Source organism: Panthera pardus, unplaced genomic scaffold (assembly GCF_024362965.1).
Source record: "Panthera pardus isolate Hobbes unplaced genomic scaffold, ASM2436296v1 HiC_scaffold_15, whole genome shotgun sequence".
In the NCBI taxonomy this organism is placed as follows: Eukaryota; Metazoa; Chordata; class Mammalia; order Carnivora; family Felidae; genus Panthera; species Panthera pardus.
This window is the reverse complement of record NW_026526710.1, coordinates 925,302-949,324: the sequence shown is the minus strand read 5'-3', so window position 1 is coordinate 949,324 and position 24,023 is coordinate 925,302. Positions and strand designations below refer to the sequence as shown.

The 24,023-nt window shown below is 48.4% G+C and overlaps 1 protein-coding gene across 3 annotated transcripts in view; it reads left to right on the top strand.

The window, feature by feature from the left end:
• Positions 1-24,023, top strand: part of DNAH10 (dynein axonemal heavy chain 10) — a 151,910-nt gene that overhangs the window by 68,413 nt on the left and 59,474 nt on the right. For all 3 annotated transcript variants that reach the window (XM_053901932.1, XM_053901931.1, XM_053901933.1), the window contains 13 exons: positions 3,184-3,337; positions 5,013-5,246; positions 7,501-7,623; positions 9,243-9,476; positions 12,175-12,398; positions 14,633-14,902; positions 15,001-15,184; positions 16,862-16,996; positions 17,632-17,784; positions 19,660-19,848; positions 20,318-20,464; positions 21,025-21,216; positions 22,731-22,849. In XM_053901932.1, coding sequence (XP_053757907.1) covers positions 3,184-3,337; positions 5,013-5,246; positions 7,501-7,623; positions 9,243-9,476; positions 12,175-12,398; positions 14,633-14,902; positions 15,001-15,184; positions 16,862-16,996; positions 17,632-17,784; positions 19,660-19,848; positions 20,318-20,464; positions 21,025-21,216; positions 22,731-22,849 — 2,358 coding nt within the window. The remainder of the gene's footprint in view (positions 1-3,183; positions 3,338-5,012; positions 5,247-7,500; positions 7,624-9,242; positions 9,477-12,174; positions 12,399-14,632; positions 14,903-15,000; positions 15,185-16,861; positions 16,997-17,631; positions 17,785-19,659; positions 19,849-20,317; positions 20,465-21,024; positions 21,217-22,730; positions 22,850-24,023) is intronic.

Genomic DNA, 24,023 nt, shown 5'->3' with positions numbered 1-24,023 from the left:
TGGTTTAAAATCTATCCTTGCTTGGGTCTGATGACAAAGTACAAGGTTTCAACAGCAATGCAGAACGCTGAAATATGCAGGTAAGAGTTTTATGGTATTGTTTCCATGTGAAGTTTCTATTCAATTATCAGCTGTAAGGATTCTCCAATTTTTTAAACTTGTTTTTTTTTTAATCTTTTTTTTTTTTTTTTTTTTACAGTTTATTTCATTTATTTATTTATTTAGAGCGTGCGCGTGCATGCCAGTGTGGGAGAGGCAGAGAGTGAGGGGGAGAGAGAGAATCCCAAGCAGGCTCTGCCCTGTCAGCTCAGACAGAGCCTGATGTGGCTCTTGAACGCACGAACCACAAGATCATGACCCGAGCTGAAGTCAAGGGACGGACACTCGACACACTGAGCCACCCAGGTGCCCCTCTCCTATTTTGTTTTATTTTTTAAAAACAAACACTGCCAGATATAAACTCGCATTCGTGGATGCTTCATTCTTACGGTTTAGAAAAAATAGCAAGGGATCTAGATCAGCGCCATCCAGCAGAAACACATGACCCAGACATGTCATTTAAAATTTTTCCAGCAGCTGCACCAAAGAAGTAAAAGAAAACGGGTAAAAATAATTTTAGTAATATATTTTAACTAGCCCAATATATACAAAACATTATCATTTCAACCTGTGATCAATATGAAACATGACTCACAAGATATTTTATGCTCTTCTCCAAAAAATGTGTTGCAACCTGGCATGTATTTTACGCCTACAGAACCTTTCAGTCTGGACCCCCCACAGCTCAGATGCTCGAGAGCGACACGTGACCTTGTGGCTGCCATACTGGACAGAGCAGGTGTCACTAGAGGTCGCTGGTTTTTCAACGGAATAACCAGTCCTGAGGGTGCGATGGGGGAGATTCGCTCCTCATTTGTCCGTGATGGTCCAGACGTGGCCCCACACGGACAGGAATTAGTAGGAACTTTGTGAGTCCCGTTTTCTCTGCCGTGATCCTCTCTCCCTCCATCGTGTTTCCCAGCATGTGGGTAGAGAGTCACGGAATGGCATCCAGTGACGTCATTCTGCTCAGCAAGAAAGCCATGCCAGACAATTCCCTTCCAATCCTCGCGATGAGTGAGTAAGCCTCTCTTCGGTGCCAGGTGCGTCTCGGACATCTCTCTACACCCGTGGATCTCCCTTCAGCAGGTGCAGGTGGCCCTCAGGCCCGGGGCGACATGGGTTCCAAGCCCGTCTTTGTCACTGTTCTACAGGGCCACTTGGGCGCTCACTTTGATCTATGCATTCCTCAGTTTTCCCAACTAGATACGAGAGGTATTTTCTAGCTAAAGTTCCCTGTTCTTTTGACGCCACAACCCAGTACTTCCTAGACTTAGATCGTTTCTTAACCATTTTTGTCCCATCTCCACCAATATCACGTATACTGTCACTGCTCTGTTTGTTTCCCATCAGCTTATTCTTTTGTACTCGAGTGTGTTCTAAGAAGGTTACACCACCATTATAAATGGGAAACCAAAAGCTTTTGCCATGAATAGAAAGTAATTATAAAAATAAAAAACATTTAGGGCCTCCTGGGTGGCTCAATCGGTGAAGCGTCCGACTTCGGCTCAGGTCATGATCTCGCGGTTCGTGGGTTCGAGCCCCGCGTCGGGCTCTGTGCTGACGGCTCGGAGCCTGGAGCCTGCTTCCGATTCTGTGTCTCCCTCTCTCTCCTCCCCTCCCCCACTCGCACTGTCTCCCCCTCTCTCTCTCAAAAGTAAATAAACGTTAAAATGAAAGTTAAAAAGAACACATTTAAAAAACTTTAGCTTAAAACTGTTGCCTGTGGCTCAGCCGGAGGCCTCCCCTGGACGCAAGGTGAATAACCGTGAAGAGGTGTTACAGCCCCAGCCGCACCTAGCTGACACCTTCTCTTGGATGTAATCAAACAAATGGAGGGGAACTGCAAAGGGAACCCCTTTCTCCCTGGCGACTCAGAGTTACTCATGCGGTGACACCTGTGCCCCGTTCACCCCCCACCAGGGCTGTGATGCCCCCTACTTCATATCAGCCCCTGGCCTGGGCCTGAGAATACAGGGGAATGAACAGTAGATTCTCCTTTCTGACCATTTCTGGCTTGGGCGTTGTTTTTTAAGTTTTATTTTTTGGTGGATTTTTACAGTAAAATCCGTGATTTGGCGCTTAGTGCTTATATGCTGGATATGTGGCATTTTGCTGGTCCAGGACCACGTTTAGCTGTTTTATTATATTCACTGCATATAAACAGAACCGTTAAAAAAAAAAAAAAGGCGGGGCGCCTGGGTGGCTCAGTCGGTTGAGCGTCCGACTTCGTTCGGCTCAGGTCATGATCTCGCCGTCTGTGGGTTCGAGCCCCGCGTCGGGCTCTGTGCTGACAGCTCAGAGCCTGGAGCCTGCTTCGGATTCTGTGTCTCCCTCTCTCTCTGCCCCTCCCTGACTCATGTTCTCTCTCTGTCTCAGAAATAAACAAACATTAAAAAAATTAAAAAAAAAATGCAAATCCACAGGCCAAATGCAAACCTTAAAAGAAGACCAGATCGGGTGGAGCGCTTTGCTGCTCAATGCTTCTGCGTGCACAGATCCTCCTGCCTATAGGGGATCCCTTCTTACTGTCTCCATCACTTGGTGGTTTTTCGCATAGCTCTGAAAGCAATTTGTGATTATTTAACGCACAGATTTGTGTTAGCGTGTGCTGGCCGTGTCCCCGAGGACGTGGTAGCGTTCCCGTGGGCAGGAGCCTTGCCCTTTGTCATGGGCACCTCTGACGGCTAGCCCACTGCCTGGCGCAGATCTAAGAGTGAGATAAATACTGACCAAATGCACGGCAGCTCCCAGCTTTCACCAGGGTCTCAAACAGGCTGAGTGAGCCGACAGAGGTCAAGATCACTAGTCTATATATAGACTCTGTGACGGAAGCAGGTTCCAAAAAGTCAAAAGCTGCCTATTTTCTTACGTGGTTGGGAAGACTAGCCATGCAAGAGTGTTTCTTGATGGAGGTTGTTTCCTGGGTTCGATTCTGGAAGCCAGGGGGATTTTGGAAAACTTTGGAGATGCGATTCCAATGATGTCCTCAATGAATGGGGTTTGTCCTGTGATTTAAGTGGGAATAATGAAATCCATCACTGAATCCAGGAAGCACAAAGGTTTTAATGCGGGTGCTTTCAGGCATTGGAAAGAACTTATGGAAAAAACAGGCGTAACGTTTGAAATGACAGAGACGTTCACCTTGGAGAACATGTTTGCCATGGAACTTCACAAACACACGGATGTTCTCAGTGAGATCGTAACGGCTGCCATCAAGGAGATCGCCATTGAGAAAGTAAGGCGGGTATAAAACAGCTTAGAAAAGAAAACTATTTTTATCTTAATTTATTTGAATTCCAGTATAGTTAACATACAGTGTTATTAGTTTCAGAGAATTTTTTTTTTAATTATTATTTTTTTTTAACGTTTATTTATTTTTGAGACAGAGACAGAGCATGAACGGGGGAGGTCACAGAGAGAGGGAGACACAGAATCCGAAACAGGCTCCAGGCTCTGAGCTGTCAGCACAGAGCCCGATGCGGGGCTCGAACCCACGGACCGTGAGATCATGACCTGAGCCGAACGAAGTCGGACGCTCAACTGACCAAGCCACCCAGGCGCCCCACAGAGAATTATTTTTTTAACGCCAAGAGAAAATTGTTTGTTCTAGTGCTTGTATTTGAGTAATAAAGAATTATTTGCTCTAGGGGAGTCTGGGTGGCTCAGTCAGTTAAGCATCTGGCTCTCTCTCTCTCTCTCTCTCTTTTACATTTATTTATTTTGGAGAGAGAGTGAGAGCGAGCGAGCACAAACAGAAGGGGACCAGAGAGACAGGGAGACACAGAATCTGAAGCAGGCTCCAGGCTCCGAGCCATCAGCACAGAGCCCGATGCAGGGCTTGAACCCACAAACTGCGGGATCATGACCTGAGCTGAAGTCGGATGCCTAACCGATTGAGCCATCCAGGTACCCCTTGTCTCTCTTAATTTCAGCCCAGGTCATGATCTCACAGTCCTAAGATTGAGGCCCAAGTCGAGCTCTATGCTGAGTGTGGAGCCTGCTTGGGATTCTCTCTCTCTGCCCCTCTCTCCTGCTAGTACTCTTTCTTTCTCAAAAACAACAAAGTAATAAAAAATGAAAACAAGAATTATTTGCTTAAGAAATAGGGCTTCTGCCTTGGTTAAATTTTTGTTGTTCTAAATTATCATTTCACCTCCAATGTATTTATTAAAGAAAGAATGGATGTTGATGGTACAAAACTGACAAATCACAATTCTGCCACCTGAAGATAATTATTTCAGCGTATATGTAAAAACGCAGGGGAGACACATGCATCCACATGCATATACACATATGCGCACACTATACAAATAGTCACACAAACGTGTCAACGTACCTGCACAGTGTATATACTCATATACATACATGCACATGCACGCACGTGTACATAAATGCTCCTACCACATAGACACAGGTACACGACACCATGTATACGTGTGCACATACACATCATACACACATACATGTAAATAGCGATGCAGCTGCTTTCTGAAAATATAATCATAAGTAGGCATATTATTCTGTAATTTGATTTTCTTGCTTAACAGTAAACACGGGAGCAGGACCTCCCAGGTATGCAAGAGGCAGACTAGGAGACTTTAGACCCTGGTTCTAGAGCCAAGTGAACTGGCCGAGCTGCTCTTTGAGCACCCAGTTCCCATCGCTCTAAAACGTGGGTAATAGCCCTTACTTCACTAGGGTGCTTTGGGCACCGAAGGTGATCACGTATGCAAGTGCTTGGTAAGTAATGACCAGGGTCACCGTGACAGGCTCTCCACTTACCTGGGAAACTGACACAGACTCTGGCTTGAGCAGTTGACCAAAGGCAAGCTCAGGAAGTTGCTGTGGGGTTTGGAGTTCTGTTTTTCCAACGTATGTGTCCGAACCACTCTTTTCGTATTCCTGACCAGGCTGTGAAGGAAATCTTGGACACGTGGGAAAGCATGAAGTTCACCGTGGTCAAGTATTACAAAGGCACACAGGAGCGAGGCTACATCTTGGGATCGGTGGACGAAATCATCCAGTGCCTTGACGACAACACGGTCAACCTCCAAAGCATCTCAGGAAGCAGATTTGTGGGGCCTTTTCTGCAAACTGTTCACAAATGGGAAAAAACACTTTCTCTAATAGGGGAAGTCATTGAGGTGAGAGAAAACCAGGAAAGCACTTTTGTATGAGAAGACTTTCTGCTCAGACACTGATGACTCTCTGACATACTTTTTCTGGGTTGATGTATTTTGGGGTGTGTGTGGGCACGATTACAGGAGTCCATCTGGGTTTTTATTTCAACAAATGCATTTTTAAATTCCACAATTCTTCTTTTTCATATGTCCCTATTCTTTTTTTTTTATATAAAGTTTATTTTGTCTTTGAGAGAGACAGAGAAGTACGAGTGGGGGAGGGGCAGAGAGAGAGGGAGACAGAGAATCCTAAGCAGGCTCCGAGCTGTCGTGCAGAGCCTGACGAGGGGCTTGAACCCGCTCATCTGTCCCTATTCTTGTTTAATTCTGTCCTGTTCTTGTTGCCAGGATATACTTTTACCTCCTTTATCACACTGAAGAATTCAAACATATTTAAAGCCCTTTTCAGATTTCTCCATATTTATTCTTTTCTCAAGCCAGGATTTTCCTCTTTTTTGTGTGTGTACGTGACCATCTTTCATGGTAGTGGGTTTTTCTCTTTTGTGATTTATTTATTTTTAAAGTTCATCTCACATAACAGGTTTTTACCTGTGCTTGCTTCACTTTGTCACGTGTTTTTGCAGGTTGGTACTGAACAAGGTGGCTTGGGGCTTTGTTCTTTTGTGGGAGATACTAGTTCAGACCTCTGTGAGCAACCCAGGTTCATCTCACCATTTTTTAAAATGTTTATTTTTGAGAGAGAGAGAAAGACACAGAGCATGAGCAGGGGAGGGGCAGAGAGAGAGGGAGACACAGAATCCGAAGCAGGTTCCAGGCTCCGAGCTGTCAGCACAGAGCCTGACCTGGGGCCGGAACCCACAAATTGTGAGCTCATGACGTGAGCCGACGTTGGATGCTTAACCGGCTGAGCCACCGGGCGCCCCTCATCTCACCATTTTTGCTGTCTCTTTCCCCCTCCCCAGACTATAGGCAAGTGCCTGTTCCATGGGACTGGCTAGGGGGTGTGGTCCAGGCCCTCAGCCCTCTCACACGTGTGCTTCCTTCCTTTGCTTGCTTTTTTATTTTTTAATCTATGGCTTTTCATTAGGTAGGACATAGTACTGTTTTTTTTCTTTATTAAATGTTTTTTACAAAAGGGAAGTGAAATTTACATAACATGAAATTAATCGCTTTAAAGTGCACAATTTCATGGCCTTTAGTACATTCACAATGTTGTGCAACCATGCCCCTGACTAGTTCCAGAACATTTTCATCATCTCAGAAGAAAATCTCATACCCGTTAGAAGCAGTCACTTACGTTTCTCTGTCCCTCTAGCCCCTGGCCACCACTGATCTGTTTCCTGTCTGAATTAATCTATTTTGGACATTTCACACAAATGGAATCACGTAACGTGTGGCCTTCTGTGTCTGGCTTCTTTCACTTAGCGTCCTATTTTCTTTTTTATTTTTTTTAAAGTTTATTAATTTTGAGGGAGAGACAGAGTGAGTGAGCAGGGGTGGGGCAGAGAGAGAGGGAGAGAGAGAATGCCAAGCAGGCTCTGCGCCATCAGATGGAGCCCAGTACAGGGCTTGAACTCACAAACTGCAAGTTCATGATCTGAGCCCAAACCAAGAGTCAGACGCTTAACGGACTGAGCCACCCAGGGGCTCCACAGCATCCTGTTTTCAAGGTTCATGCACGTTGTAGCGGGTATCAGTGCCTCATTCCTTTTTATGGCTGACTCATAAGTCCGCTGTGTGGAGAGACCACATTTTGGGTGTTCGTTCTTCCGTTGGCAGCCATTGGGTTATTTCCACCTCTTGGCTGATGAGCAGAGTTCTGCCGTGAGCATTCACGTACAACTATTTTTTGAGTCCCTGTTTTCGGTTCTGTGGGGTCTATGCCTTGTGGGTGCAGTCGTGCGTGGGTCACATAGCGTTTGGCTCAGTTTTTGCGCGGGCTTCTTTATGGTCTGCCCTTTATTCCTCTCCTTAACGAGGCTCTCCAACCCCTGCTCACAACTAGAAGCTTCCTCCCTGTCTTGGGCTGGTGAAGAGTTTTCTTTTGCTTTTGAGTGTGGCCGTGTACCTTAAAATACATGGCTCTATTTTCTCCATCATTCTTGTGTATTTGGAAAGGAGGGTATGCACTCGCTCTGCCACCTTGCCTGGGAACACTTTTGACCTGAGTCGATGTGTATCTGTCCCGCGTTAGGGTGGGATTTTGCCATACGTACCTCGAGGTACCCATGCTGACGTTGACGTCGTGCATTTCCAGATTTGGATGCTGGTTCAGAGGAAATGGATGTATCTTGAAAGCATTTTTATCGGTGGAGACATCAGGTCGCAACTTCCAGATGAGGCGAAGAAGTTTGACAACATCGACAGAGTATTTAAAAGGGCAAGTGACTGGCTTCTATTTTGGTCGTGAAAGGACACTGATGAGAGATACTTTTACTTATGTTTCTGCATGTAGTATTTTGTCTATTAAGTAGCTTCTGAATTTCTTAAATCATTATATATGACCTTAATCCGTTCAGTAGAAATTTCTCTTGGGTATCAAGCCACTGGCATCTGGCACTGAAACTTTTTTGTATTTATTTTTCATTATAAAAGTAACACTTAAAAAGCCTGGAAAATGCGGAAAGGTAGAAAAAAATGTATCTTCCAGAGTTCCGTCACATTGACATGACCACTGCAGTATGCCATATGCTTCTTTTTTTTTTCCTGCGTACATGAATTTAAAAACACGACGATAACGACATTTTATATAATTTTCTCATAATTTTCTTTTGATGTTATAAGAAATGCACTTCATATGATGAAACTGAGAAGGGATTTGAATGCCTTTATATACCGTTCCATTGAGTGGCTTGACATTAGATGACTGTCGTCTAGTAATGAGACATCTTGTTCAAAGGGGAATTCGTTGCATTCATAAATAATCTGTGGGCTTGTGCCTCGTGCCTTTTGCACGTTTAGGATGAATATCTTACGAGGGGCTGTTGGAAGGTAAATTGCCCGTGAAGGCGTAGTGCTCAGTGCAGAGTCCTTCCAGGAAAGGGTGGTGTCCGTCATCACTGCCCCTATTAATTAGGGGTGGGGGTTTTAACCCAGAGCCTCGGGGCTGTGCTGCTCAGCGGTCTGCAGTGCTCTCCAGTTAGGAGGGGCTGGTTCACATTTGGGTCTCCTTTATCCATTAGAGTTTACAACATTTTCTTATTCATTTGCATAAGCTTTTTTTTAAACTTAAGAAAAAATCACACGATGGATACCTATTTATTATAGAAGGATTTAGATACTATAAAAAAAGTAAAAGAAAAAAAGGCAAAAAATACCTACAATCTCATACCCAAGATTACCATGTTGACAGTTTAACATGTATCTTTCCAGAATTTGTTCATTCCTATGTAAACACATACATAAATATTATAAATAAATATTCCACAAAATAACATCATTCTTACCCATGTGATCATTTAAAATTTTTTTTAAACATTTTTGACATATCTGTCAATAGGTGAACATCTAAATGATCACTTACAGCCAGTGACTGACCTAAGTTCCTATTCCTGGACGTTTAGGATAGTTCCCTCCCCCCCCCCCCCCCCCCTGGCCATTCTGAAGGGTGCTAGTGAACGTTCCGGAACATACGCGCTGCCCAGAGCAGACGTGCCGCTTTCGTCCATCCAGCCCACGTTCCCCGAGGCTCTTCTGTGCGCAGGCGCTGGTGCTGGCGCGCGGGGCCTGTCCGTGAGCAAAAGAGCTTAAAAACCTCTACCCCAGACCGCTGGCCTTCTACGGGGAAGGAGGACAAAGTGAACACCGGAAATAAGTAAACGGCACGTAGTTCGCTGGGAGGTGCTCGGGGGATGCTTATTTAAACGTGCCACGTTTCTGCCGCGTTGGGCCCCGGAGGGCTGCGGTCCGGGTGTCTGTTGGTTCTGTCGTCTGTCGAGCCGGCGCCAAGCGGCGATCCCGCTGGCCCGGCCCGACGGCTCCCCTCTCGCCCTCGTGCAGATCATGGGCGAGACCTTAAAGGACCCCGTGATCAAGAGATGCTGCGAGGCCCAGAACCGGCTGGGCGACCTGCAGAACATCAGCGAGGGCCTGGAGAAGTGCCAGAAGAGCTTAAACGACTACCTGGACTCCAAGAGAAACGCTTTCCCGAGGTTCTTCTTCATTTCTGACGACGAGCTGCTCAGCATCCTCGGGAGCAGCGACCCGCTGTGCGTCCAGGAGCACATGATCAAGGTGCGCCCCCCGCCGCCCCGCCGGAAGCCGCCGCGGAAGCTCCGCAGCCGCGGTTCGCTCCGTCCCAGGTCCCCGAACCGCTGCGGGCGCGGGGGGCGGGCGCTCGGTCCGTCAAGCGACCGGCTCTTGGTCTCGGCTCAGGTCGTGATTTCATGGTTTGTGGGCTCGAGCCCCGCATCAGGCTCTGTGCTGAGCGTGGACTGAGCTTGTGATATTCTCTCTCTCTCTCTCTCTCTCTCTCTCTCTCTCTTTCTATCCCTCCTCCGCTCACTCTCAATCTCGCAAATAAATTTAGAAAATAGTTTAAAAAAAATTAAAGACAGAAATGGTGCTGGGCTTTCATCTGAAACATAAATCTGATGAAATGCACTATAGCCTGAAATTACAAAAAATCCCACTGTTGTTTGTTGCTCTTTTTCTATAGCCCCAAAACACTTTTCTTTTCTTTTTTTTTTTTTTGGAGAATCTAAAAAGAATATAGCAATGCACAAAGACTAATATAATAAGCAGAGAGGTGGTACAGGACAGTGCTTCGGCATGTGGACTCTGGACTCAGATTGCCTGGGTTCAAATCCCAGGTCTACACAGATTTGCCGTGTGACTTTTGGCAAGTTACTTAACCCCTCTGGGCATCAGGTTCCTGTCTGCAAATGGGGAAAACCCAATAGTTACCTGCTTCAGTGGAGTTGTTCTTAAGATGAAATGAGTTCGTATGTGTAAAGTACTCGGTGACCGTCTCATAATGTTGGCTAACATTACCTTATCCACCACCCAGAATTGACTGGTAACTAACTTGTTACCAGTTAGTCCTGTTTGCTTCTCTACACCCTCTTCGTGAGACAAAGCTGTAGAGAGAAAGTTGCCATCCTCTTTGCCCCCATCACAATCCTTACTCCCCCTTCAAGAGGCAGCCACTGTCATGACTTTGCAGTGATTCGTTCCAGCCCATTTTCATACTTGTACCTAAACACATGTGTATCTGCGAACAATACCGACTGGCAGGAAACGCAACAGATCAAACTGTCTCTGGTGATAGACGGCTAGAGCATGGCCAGAACGAATCTTGATCAGCTGGTCAAAGCTGCATATTTAGTATCAGCCCTCGGGTAGGGCTTCCCAGCTGTGGCAGTGTTGGTCACTGGGCCAGATAATTCTTGGCTCTGTGTGTGTGCGCGTGTGTGTCGGGGATTGGGGGCTGTCCTGTACGCTGTGGGACGCTCAGCAGCATCCCTGGCCTCTACCCACCAGACGCCAGGAGCATCGCTCTCCGGTTATGACAACCAAAAATGTCTCCTGATGTTGCCCAGTGTCCCCTGGGGGCAGAATCATTTGTGGCTTTGAGTCGGTGTTGTGGAATAATTCCTTTATTCCAGATAAACAAAGTGTTTGGGATCAAGTACGTAACTCCATACTTTCCCTTTAGTTAATGCGGATTTCCTTCCTAAACCAAAATTTGTGTCTTTGATTTTTGTCTTTTTTTCTCAAAGGGGAGATGTGTGTGTGTGTGTAATTTTTTTATTAAAAAAAATTTTAATCTTTATTTTTGAGAGAGAGAGAGAGAGAGACAGAGCATGAGCGGGGGAGGGGCAGAGAGAGAAGGAGGCACAGAATCCAAAGCAGGCTCCAGGCTCCCAGCTGTCAGCACAGAGCCCAACACGGGGCTTGAACTCACGGACCATGAGATCATGACCTGAGCCGAAGTCAGATGCTTAACCGACTGAGCCACCCTGGCGCCCATATATATGTATATAATGTTTGTTTATTTTTGAGAGAGAGAGAGAGGGAGAACAAGCGGGGGAGGGGCAGAGAGGGAGAGAGAGGATCTCAAGCAGGCTCCAGCCTAGATCAGAGCCGGATGCAGGGCTTGATCCCACGAACCACGAGATGACGACCTGAGCCGAAATCAAGAGTTGGAGGCTTAATCGACTGAGCCACCCGGGCATCCCGGAAGAGGTTTATATTTTGTTACCACTTTCAAAAAAAAAATATTTTACTGTTTTAGAAAAGTGTATATCGTAGTACTTCATTTACCAGTGGCCCCTTTTGCAGACCCTCTGGCTTTATTGTTTAAAGCCTGTTGCCTTTTCCTTCTCCTCTCTGACATGCGGAGTGCCTAGTCTTATACCCTGGGTCCTGAAAGACTCATTTTCCCCCCGAGTATCATTCCGGATCAAGAACAGTGCTGACAGGCAACAAATGGCCAGTGTTGAATGTGCTGGAGGCATATCTTGCACGGTGTTTGAGGTGACCCTTCCGACCTCATCTTGTAAGTGCCATGATTACGTCTCTTCCAGGCTGAGAGAGGAGAAGCAACTTGTCCAAAGTCACCCAGCTGGGCTGTGGGGGAGGGGTTCAGGCACGTCTCTGACTCCTCAGCCCTGGGCCGTTTGGTCACCGGGCCTCTTCTGTCCAGATACTTCTCTGTACCCGCATGTTCTCTAGAATCTCGCGTGTGGGGAGGGAGTGCGTCTTCTTTTCCTTCCCTTTCCTTTTTAGCCCCAAACAGACCTTCGCACAGTGCGGGATAGACGCGCGCACCCAAAGCGTGCTGCTGGAATGAGCAGCTGGGCGAGCGGACGCCTATTTGGTGCTGGCGTCCCGGGGGCTCCCGTGCGTGGTGGGGGGCTGGCTGCGGGCCATTCTTGGGCTCCACCGTCCAGCGCCCGGATCGCAGAGTGGACTCTCCCCTGTGTCGCAGATGTATGATAACATGGCACTGCTGAGGTTTAATGACGGGGACGGTGGAGAAAAGCTGGCGTCCGCCATGATCTCAGCAGAGGGCGAAGTCATGGAGTTCCGGAAGGTCATACGGGCCGAGGGGCGCGTGGAGGACTGGATGACAGCGGTTTTGAACGAAATGCGGAGGACCAACCGGCTGATTACCAAAGAGGCTATTTTTAGATACTGTGAAGACAGAAGCAGGTAGGGTCGTAACTGTGAACGTGTGTCACTTTATTCTATTAGCAGTCACAATGGATTAATATTAAAGGCTTGGGGTAGATTGAGTGACATTCCAAATGAAGTTTTCTTTTCTTGGAATAGCTAAGTTAGCCCGCGCCTTGTCCGTCTTTCAAGGATCGCCTAACTCAGGACTTCTCAAAGTGCGGTACTGGGGGCTTGTGACAAATGCAAATTCCTGGGACGGACTCCACCTCGGCCCCACGGGGCCATCTGTGTATCTTATAAGCTCCTCCCCGGGGATTCTGAGCACGCTCAGGCGTGAGAACCACTGACCTGGTGACCCGACAGAAACGTGTAAAGTCGTTTCTAAGATATTTAACCGATGTCAAGCACGCCTTGATTTTTCTGGCCCGAGAAGCTTCCAGGCACCAAGCTGAGCCACACCTGCCTCTCATCGAGAAAAGGGCTGGCTTTAATGTGTGGTACATACGACATCTTTGGATGACTTGTGCCATTAGATTTAGGCGGGACTCCCAGGAATATATTTGGCAGGGCCTTGATGGCAGACATAAAATCTCCATTATTATTTTAGGAGTGCTGTCCCTTTGACTTTAGACACTGAAAAAACATCTAGTTAAATGATCAGAGAATAGCATTATAGTTGGATCGTTATGATCCTATTTTTTAGGTGCTATAAAAATTGGTTTATGTCCTTATGTATATCAAGTATACGTAGATATCTTCAGTAGTGTGCCGGTCATCAAGCTGGTTTTCTGAAGCAAACAAACAAACAAAAAACCTTTGATTTAGAGAGTTTGTCAATTTACATAGTGTAGATACTCCCACCATGGCTGATTTCAAAGCTAGCGGAGTAATGGAAGTGGTTTGAACATCAGCTTGCAAAATTCCCGAGTATTTGGCAGTAAACTCTTGTGAACTGGTAGGAGGCAGCTCCTGTACGTTATCAGCCATATTCATTAATTGACCTACTATTAATCGGATTCCTGCTCTGAGCTGATCGCTGTGCCAGATGCTCATACAAAACTGAACGAGACAGAAATCACCGGCCCCCAGGAGAGGTGATCACGGAGCATTCTGCAGTCTCCTTAATGACCCCAGATCAGAAGAATTTTACGCCAGTGTTAGTTTTCTCGACGTCATAACTGCCACGTTGCCAGGGTGCTGCTGTGTGTCACAGCGTGTGGTTGGTGGGAGACAGTCAGGGAAGGGAGCCCGATGTGTCTGTATTACTCCTTTCCTCCCCAAATCCCCTCCGCTCGGGCACTGTCGTTTCTAACGACAAGGGTGACTAGTTGAAATGAGTGCATGGGTTTATTTGAGCAGACGTGTTTTGGCTTCACTGAGAAGACAGGCCCAGGGATACACAGCCCCAGAAAGCACCCCCGTCCCGGGATTTGCCAGACGCCATCATGGTCACCTTAGCTGTGCCCTGAGTCACCTTATTTTCTCTGCTTGGCTTGCTTCTGCCTCTCCTGATTTCCAGCTTCCCAGGTTCCCCATCACCTTTATCTAGTGTGCAGGGGTCATAATTATAGATACTATTTAGGTTTTCGAGGTGCCATACAACTTTAAAGCAAGGTGGTAAAGCCTGATCTTTTTTTTGTTTTAAATACACTTTTAAATTTATTTTGCCATTAATTGTATGTCATCAGGATAATGACGTAGTAATTCACAGTCACTTTTCCTGGATTGGAACTTAGAGCTGTGGGTCTGTTATTTATTTATTTTTTTAATTTTTAACGTTTATTTTTGAGGGAGAGAGAGTGAGACCGAGAATGAGCAGGGGAGAGACAGAGAGAGAGAGACAGAGACACAGAATCCGAAGCAGGCTCCAGGCTCTGAGCTGTCAGCACAGAGCCCGAGGTGGGGCTCGAACCCATGAACTCTGAGATCACTACCTGAGCCGAAGTCAGACGCTTCACGGACTGAGCCACCCAGGCGTCCCCAAAATGTAGACATTCTCATAACGTTCCCATAATATGAAGTCATTCTGAAAGGTCTATAAAGGCGTCTTTTCAAAGCGATCTAGCAGCTCCCTACACGGTCAGCTGTCACGGTCTCATGTGCGCGTGTGGTTGGCTCGGGCTTTTCCTGTCTATCCGGGAGACTTCTTGCCATCTGCTTGCCTAGAGCCCTTCCTTTGCCTTTGCCCATTCCAGATCAAAGAACTAAATTCTTCCAGGGGCTGTTGTCTGGTACCAGTCCCTCGAGCAGGCGCGCTGTTTCCCCTTTAGAGTCGACTGGATGCTCCTGTACCAGGGGATGGTGGTGCTGGCCGCCAGCCAGGTGTGGTGGACGTGGGAAGTGGAGGATGTCTTCCGCAAAGTGCAGAAAGGGGAGAAGCAGGCCATGAAGGACTATGGCAAGAAGATGCACGAGCAGATTGACCAGCTGGTCACTCGGATCACCATGTCCTTAAGCAGAAACGACAGGAAGAAATACAACACGGTCCTCATCATCGACGTTCATGCCAGAGATATAGTCGACTCCTTCATAAGAAGCAGGTGAGGCCCTTCCGGGGCGCCGGTGTCTCACGGCGCGTCCGGCCCCGCGCTTCGTCTCGCCGCCTCTCTGACCGCGTCTCCCGCTTGTCACCTTCCAGCATCCTCGATGCCCGGGAGTTTGAATGGGAAAGTCAGCTGCGGTTTTACTGGGACCGGGGGCCGGATGAGCTGAACATCCGCCAGTGCACCGGCACCTTCGGCTACGGATACGAGTACATGGGTTTGAACGGGAGGCTGGTCATTACGCCGCTCACAGACCGGATTTACCTGACCCTTACTCAGGTGACTGGCCTCCTGGACCTTGTGGTTATCGGCTGCCTGTGGTTACGGGTTTCTCGCTGAGCAGGATTAGGGTGATCGGAGACACTGTACCGGGTTGACCCGTGCCCCCTCCCTCCCGATTGACGTCCGCTCGGAACCTCACAAGGTGACCTTATTTAGAAATGGGGTCTTTGCGGATTTAATTAGTCAGGGGTTGGGAACACCCTGGATTAGGGCCCTGTAGCCAGTGACTGGTGTCCTTGTGAGAAGAGGAGAGGACACGGAGATACAGGAAAGGTGATGTTAAGAGAGGCCGGGGTTGGAAATGACGTGGTCACAAGCCAAGGAATGCTTGGAGCCACCAGAGCGAAGAAATCCCTCCCAGGGGCTTTTGGAGGGAGGGTGCCCCCTCCCCCCTCCAACAGCTCGATTTCAGACTTCCAGCCCTAGGTTCTGTGAACGAATACACTTCTGTTGTTTTAAGCCCCCTACTTGGTGGTAATTTGTTAGGGCAGCCCCAGGAAATTAACGCCGATAGTGAGGGGCATTGTTGTTTAAACCCCGTAAATGAGTTTCAGATTGGAACGTGACTGGCTTGCCACCTTTTGGGATTGGGCTGTTGCAGGTTCAGGTGGCGCCTGAAACCCCCATCAGGTTTAATAATTTGCTAAAAGGATTCCCAGAACTCAGAAAAACCATTACAGTCACGGTTGTGGTTTATCATAGCAAGAGGACGCAGATCAAAATCGGCAGTAGGAAGGCTTAGGACAGGGTCCGGGAGAGACCAGGCGCGAAGCTTCAGCTTCCTCTCACGGTGTGGTTGTGCAGACGGCATCATTTCTTACAGCGGTGACATGTGGCAGCATGCATGAAGTATTGTCACCCAGGGAAGCTCCTCGGAGCCTTGGTGTCTAGGGATTCAGTTGGGGACTGGTCATGTAGCGATGGCTGATCACCCCGATGGCCGACGTTAGTCTCCAGCCCCTCTAGAAGTCACGCTGATACCATGTGGCCCAAGGTCACTGTTCTCAGGACATTCCCGGGGCTTAGAGGTCAACTCCTAGAATCTGGAGACAAAGGGCCAAACCTTTCTTTGGGGAGGACTAATCCTTTACTGCACAGATGAACATGTGTCCGTGAGCCCCAACTCTGGGACCTACGTGGACCTTGTCCTTAGTGTCGGCACGGATTCTCGCATGTTGCTTCGTCCTGGGTATACTGGTTCCTGTATCATGCGGTGGGGGGTGGCCGGTAGCGGTCAGTGGAAAAACACAGAAAAGAAACGTTAAGAATGGTGACTATCAGAAAAGGTGAGTGTGTCGGATGCCTGGATGGCTCAGTCGGTTGAGTGTCTGACTCTTGATTTCGGCTCAGGTCATGATCCCACCATTGTGGGATCGAGCCCCTCATTGGGCTCCATGCTGAGCGTGAGGCCTGCTTAAGATTTTCTCTCTCTCTCCCTCCCTCCCCCTCCCTCCCTCCCTCCCTCCCTCCCTCTCTCTCTCTCTCTCTCTCTCTCTCTTTCTCCTTCTCCTTCTCCCTCCCTCTCTCTCAAGTAAATAATAAGAAGGGTGAGTGTGAACTTGTCCGTTGCCACACGTATATGTCGCACATAGATTATCACAGCGCTTTGGGAAATGACGCCCGTTTCCTTGTGAGAATCAGACCAATGTATGTTTTGCATTTCGCTCATAACAGGCACTGTCCATGTATCTGGGAGGGGCCCCTGCTGGCCCGGCAGGGACTGGCAAAACCGAGACCACCAAGGATCTAGCCAAAGCCCTGGGCCTGCTCTGTGTTGTAACCAACTGCGGTGAAGGCATGGATTATAAGGTAAGGCCTCGTCGTCCCTCCCGGTGCTGTGTTACTGGGCAGAGAGCTAAAAGTGGGGCATGGCGGGAAGGCATCTCACCTCATTCTCTTCCATGAAAACACATGGAGGCGGCTGGAAGAGTCGAGCTGAGAATCTCTCGCCCCCGGTCCCAGGACGTACACGGGTCGGCTTTGTTAGCAGCTTGGAGAGCAAGCGTCGCAAACAGAGATGCCACCAGAGCCACATAGATAACGAGGAAAGCAGCAGATAGAGACAATAGGGAGTGGTGAAGACTGTGGCCAAGTAGAAGGCAGTGCTTCGGCTGCGGGGGGGGAGCCACTGTTCAGCTGTGGTTGTTACCACTTGGGAAAGCGGACCCGGTGTTGCTAGAGTTTCCAGTATTTCAAGAGAGGCCAGAGATCTGGAGTCTTCCATGCAAATCCTTAGTTTGTAAAATCCTGCGAATGGGAGCTGGCCCGTGAGAGGGTCCCGGAAGTGTTGCCAGAAAGATCCATTCGTGGGGTGGTTGGCCAGCTGCCTCTCCGCCAACCTGATGTTCACTGTCTGCTTTAATTTAGGCGATGTCTCCGCAAACGTATCGCTTGCAGTTTGAAAGATAAAAATTGCCCTTGTGCTGCCATTTCTTTCATTCTAGGCCATTGGGAAGATTTTCTCTGGCCTCGCCCAGTGTGGGGCCTGGGGCTGCTTTGACGAGTTTAATCGAATCGACGCCTCTGTGCTGTCGGTCATCTCGTCCCAGATTCAGACGATCCGAAACGCTCTGATCCATCAGGTGACCACGTTCCAGGTGAGGCTGAGCGCGGGGCCTGCCTGGACCACATGCTCCAGGGCGGAAACCTCACCAGGTGCTGGGTAGTCGCCCTTCCGCACCAGGCTGCTGACAGATGATTTGACAGACTTCTGCTTTCAAATTGAGATGGTTGGGTTTTCCAAAATTATCAGCATCTTTGACAGTTAAGGACTGCGGTATTCTAAGAACTTCGAACTAATTCCGGACGTATGCAGAGTTGCTATCGGTGGGCAAGGCAGTGTTCTCAAATAAGTGACGTACAGGGCCCCCTTTAAAGGAGAAAAACATTCGTGGTCACTTCCCAAGTTTGAGAAAAAAGGCAGCCTTAAAGATGAATGTCCCATGGGGCGCCTTGGGTGGCTCAGTCGGTTAAGCATCCAACCTCGGCTTAGGTCATGATCTCACAGTTTGTGAGTTCGAGCCCCGCGTCGGGTTCTGTGCTGACCGCTCAGAGCCTGGAGCCTGCTTCAGATTCTGTGTCTCCCTCTCTGTCTTCCCCTCCCCTGCTCACTCACACATTCTCTCTCAGCACAACAAATAAGTTAATAAATAAACAAATAAGATCCATTCCATCTGATGAAGCTGGATGAGAATTTGGAGAAGCATGATCTAATTATATGATCTGCACACTCCAGAAGTGGGTTCTGTAACAAAAGGGACCAGAGTGGCCGGACCAGTCCCCTGCACCAGGGCCTCTCTGATCCCAGTGTACTTTGCTTCCCCTCCTGCCCCTGTGTCCCCGTGTGCCCTGCACTCTTGTCACCTCCCTGTCTGCCTGGAATCGTCCGTCCGTCCTTTGTGCCTGAAATCTCCTGTGTATTCTCTGAGGTCCTACAGAGCCTCAGAAGTTCGGGACCCAAATGTGGCTCAGGCTGGTGCGGGTTCGCTCGGGGGTACCTCCCTGGCCCTAGCCACCCGCCTGCTTTCCTCCCGGGCCTCGGTGTGGCTCATTGTCGAGAGATTATGTAAACTAGGCACTGGTAAACATTTTCGGGATTCCCAGAAGGGCTTTGGGTGGATTTCCTTTTAATTCGTTCTTCTGAAATCGTTCAGGGCTGGCCTTACTGCTTGTGAGGGAGGGAAATTGAACCTGCAACGCATTCAGGCTAAATAATAAATAACCCGTCCGTCATCTCCGGGGGGCAGTCTGGGCCTCCTGTGGATATTGGGACATGGGTGGGAGTGGTCTCAGTGCAGCCTGGGGGGACGGGACAGGGGGAGCATCAGCTACCTGCTGGGCTGCCCCCCTTGTCACCGAGGCCATCCGTGCCTCATAAAAATAGAATTTCCTATTTTTTGTCTCTATGGTGGACCAGCGAAAGAAATAAAATCGTAAGCTCTTAGCAAAAAAAAAGTTGAGGCAGGTGAAACTCAACTGTAGGCTAAAGAAATTCAAAATGTTGAGATCCCTGCAGTTTGTTGGTCCCCGAGGCACCCGGAGGCTGAAGAGGTGGGAAGGGTTGATGTCCAGGCGCCCGGGGGGCGGGGTTGAGGCTGGATTCGGGGAGTCACGGGTAACCTGAATGAAAATCCACTTTGCGTGGGGCGCCACACTGTGTGCTCGAGCACAGATCGCCTCGCTCAATCGCCACAACCTTGCGGAAAGGGAAACCGACTCAGAGAAGTTAGGTGACCTGTTGGGGCTCACACAGCACCTCGGACCATCCCCAGGCTGCGCTCCTTCCCCCCACCTGCCACTTCTCAAGTGTGCAGACCCTTGATTTGGATCAGAGTTTGGGGGAGGGCAAGCCTTGCCCCCCAGAACACTCAGGCCGTAAGCACGAGGGCTCTACGTTTGACACCCGGAAACGGAAGGGAGCTGAAGGTGATGTCTGCCGGCCGTAACCCCCTTCCTCTCCTGTCACCCTCCAGTTTGAAGGGCAGGAGATCTCCCTGGACTCGAGAATGGGCATCTTCATCACCATGAATCCCGGCTACGCTGGCCGCACGGAGCTGCCCGAGTCAGTGAAGGCCCTCTTCAGGCCCGTGGTGGTGATCGTGCCCGACCTGCAGCAGATCTGTGAGATCATGCTCTTCTCGGAGGGCTTCCTCTGGGCCAAGGTGAGGCCTTGTGGTTGCCCGGCCCAGGCTCCGCCCTGGCTCTGCTTTCGGACTGGGGGCTTGGCAAGTTTGCATTCTGTGTAGCTTGCTTGCTGTCTCTCTCTCTCTCTCTCTCCCTCCCCCCCCCCCCCCCATTCTCCTGCCCCTTTTTAAAATTGTGAGTTTTATTTTCAAATAATTTGACTCCCAAGAAGTGACAACCAAAGAGCAGGGAGTTCTGTGTGCCCCTCCCCCAGCTTCCCCAGTGATGACACCTGACACCCCCAAGGCTGGTTGTCAGAACCGGGAAAGTGATGTGAGCGCTGTGCTTTCAGCTCAGCTACAGACTTTATCTGGATTCCGTCGGGTTCGCTTGGTCATAGAGCAGTTCAATCTGGGCACCCGTACGTCCGTTTTGCTTGTAGAATGCTGTCCCTTTGCTCTCGGGTCATTTTCTTTCTTTGTTCGTCATTATCTTTGATCACAAAAGACGCTGGCCAAAAAGATGACTGTCCTGTACAAGCTGGCCCGGGAACAGCTCTCCAAGCAACACCACTATGATTTTGGACTGAGAGCCCTGAAGTCGGTGTTGGTAATGGCCGGAGAGCTGAAGAGAGGCTCTTCGGAACTTAGAGAGGTAGGGGCCACGTGTACTCACGTCCTCTGGGTCTTCGGTTCCCACGCACCTGACAACCGCCGGGATGGGTGACGGGCTACTATGTGGTACTCGTGGGAAAGGTTTAGCCTTAGCTGTCACTTCGCTGGCTTGCTGGCCTCACTCAGTTGGGTCTCTTAGCCATCATATGTTTTGTTTTGTTTTTTCTAATTTGATTTATTACCATAGGTCAATTTCAGTGTCTCCACAGCACCACAGTTTCTGATGCCTCTGATCAATCCACAATTGCAGGATGGTGGGGTGGAGGGATGGGGATAAACCCAGGCCTCAAGAAAGCATGAGTACGAATTTTGTGTCTTTTTCCCTGTGCAATGAAAGCACAGGGCCTACTCTGAAGCAGACTTCAGTCAGTGCTGCTCTGTGGGCAACAGGCTCACGTTTTTCTCTGGAGACTGTGCTGACAGTGCTTGGTGTCTTAAAATTTATAGAAAATTTCATTTTATATTTCATAAGAGGATTCCTAGACCAGTGTCCGGGTCTTTCAGAAATATCTTTGAAGATGTCCGTTTCATTCCATCCAGGATGTGGTGCTGATGAGGGCCCTTCGAGACATGAACCTGCCCAAGTTTGTATTTGAGGACGTCCCTCTTTTCCTCGGTTTGATTTCCGATCTGTTTCCTGGACTGGACTGCCCGCGTGTTCGCTACCCCGATTTTAATGACGCCGTAGAACAGGTGCAGCAGGAGAACGGCTACATTGTCTTACCTGTCCAGGTGAGGCAGCGTGAAATGACTTCACGGGCTTCTTCTGGGTCCTTTGCATTGTTTTTGTTTGTTTTTTTTTCATTAAAATAGAAATAATATAACATTTACTGTCTTAACCATCTTTCCCTGCCTTTTTTTTTTTTTTTTATTGTGGTAAGGTACACATACCATAAAAATTTCCGTCTTACCCAGTTTTAGTCCAGGGTAGTAGTGTTAAGTATATTCATATCGTGAAACAGATCTTCAGAACTTTGCCATTGTGCGAAACTGAGACTCGGTCCCCGTTAACCAGCGACTCCCCCCTCCCCTCCGCTTCCCCAGCCCCTGGCACCTACCTGGCACCCAGCCTTCTGCTTCTATGAATCTGACTCCTTTGGGGACTTCATGTAAGTGGAATCCTGAGGTATTTGTCCTTTTGTGACTGGCTTCTTTCACTTTGCACGTTTTCACGGCTCATCCGTGTAATAGCATGTGTTGGAATCACCTTCCTTTTTAAGGCAGAATAGTTTCCCACTGTATGTACGTATCACCCACCCATTGTTTTTGGCATAATATGATAACTGAAGTATTTGCTTTGGGGTCCAACCATTATTAAATTAAATGTTACCGATAAGATTTTGATCATCTCAAGTCTGTAAGGTTGTATATGTCATCATTAAGCCATGAACTGCCAGAGTGTTCTGCTGAGGGTCTAAATGCCTAAAGCTTCAGGACCAGGGTGGCTGCCTCTGGTCGGGCTATCTCGGGGCATCAGGCTACCCAGAGGCCTCGGGCTGGGGCAGCAGGTACTGGCCACAGATGAGAGAGCTCTTGGCACCTTTCCTGGCGCTGAGGTTTTCCTCTGGATGTGGTTGTTTACAACAACGTGTTTTCTGGCGGGAATGTAAAATGGTGTAGCGGCTATTAGAAAAACAGCCCGGCAGTTCCCCAAGAAGTTGCACACAGACTTAACCATATGACCTGTGTATCTCCCCAAGAGAAATGACATGTGTCCACACAACTTGTACACAAATGTTTGTAGCAGCATTATCTGTAAGAGGGGAAAAATGAAAACGTGCAAATGTCCACCCATAGATGAATAAGCAAAATGTGATCTATCCGTGCAATGGGATTTTACTCAGCCACGAAAGAGAATCAAGTCCTGACCCACCATATAATGTGCATAAACCCTGAAAACGTGCTGAAAGTAGCCAGACGCAAAGGCCCACATATACCGTGTGATTCCATTTATGTCATTCCATCTATTTATGGAGAGGGGGCAGATCCATGGGAACACACAGCACATGAACAGCGCCCGCAGCTGGGGGCAGGGCTTAGAAGGGTTGACTACGGGTGCAGAGTTTTGGGGGTGGGGGAACGTGTGATGAAAACCCTCTAAGACTGAATGTCGTGATTGTGCCCATACTAAAACCCACCGAATCGCACACTTGAGGTGGGTGAATCGCATGGTAAGGGAATTATAGCTCAATAAAGCTGTCCTAAAAAAAGCTGTGTTACCCTAGCTACCGATGTTTGCCCCACAGGTGGATAAAGTGGTTCAGATGTTCGAGACCATGTTGACCCGCCACACGACCATGGTGGTGGGGCCCACGGGAGGGGGCAAGTCCGTGGTCATTAACACCCTGTGTCAGGCCCAGACCAAGTGAGTATGACCCCGAGGAGGGGGCCTCGTTGCCCGGTCGTGGTGGTTATTACCTAGTTACACTTTGCCTTCTCGATTCCTGGGAGGTTAGGTTTGTCTTAAAAGTCTGCCTTTTTTTTAAATCATGAAAGTAAAAAGTTCATTCGTGTTTGAAACTACATACAGCTACCACGGGGAAGACATTTTCAAGCCAGGGTGTAATCCAGTCAGAAAGGAATGTGAAACATTTTTAATACCTTAGCTTCATGGCCACCGATTATTTTCATGACCCAGTCAGCTTCAGAATCGCATGCAATACAGAGTGAAACATACAGTCCTGAAAACTGAAACCTGAACACATCAGTGTCCTAAACACCACTTTAGACTCGAAGTGTCTCGATTTGTTTCATTGCTGAGTTAGTCCACCTATTTATTTATTTTTGTTTTTATTTTTTTAAGAGAGAGAGTGAGGTTTTTTTTTTTTTTAATGTTTATTTATTTTTGGGAGAGACAGAGACAGAATGCAAGTGGGTTAGGGGCAGAGAGAGAGGGAGACACAGAATCCGAAGCGGGCTCCAGGCTCTGAGCGGTCAGCACAGAGCCCGACGTTGGGCTCGAACCCACGAACCGTGAGATCATGACCTGAGCCGAAGTCAGACGCTTAACTGACTGAGCCACTCAGGCGCCCCTAGTTCACCTATTTTAGAAGGCAAAACAGTGACCCTTGTGTGCATCACCCTGTGACCGGGATCATCTGTGAGGGAAGTATTTCACAAACAACCTTATAAAGATATTTCGAAAATTAACTGGTTAAGTTGTATTTTCTTGGTGTTCAGGTTGCTCCTTCAAAGTAAGGCAGGACGCTCATTATGCAACCCTTGTTATGGTATCAGAGTGGCCAAAAACAGAGTGTCCCCTCCCCAGATGAGTTAACCGTTGCCAGCCCAGTGGGAGCTAGGAAAGGGATCTCACACTCCTGATACAGAACATTCTAAAGACCTGGAGTGAGTTGTCGTGCCCATCCTTGTACTGAAAACAGGTTTTCTCACCTCTCGCTCTCCTCCTAAGTAATAACTAGGTCCCAGAAAGACTTTGCTGCGTGCGAATATTCCAGCAAAAATCTAAATCAAGACTTACGATCTTTGTGATGTGAACATTTCTAGATAGTCTATATAAGATCAGTGAGTGAGTGACT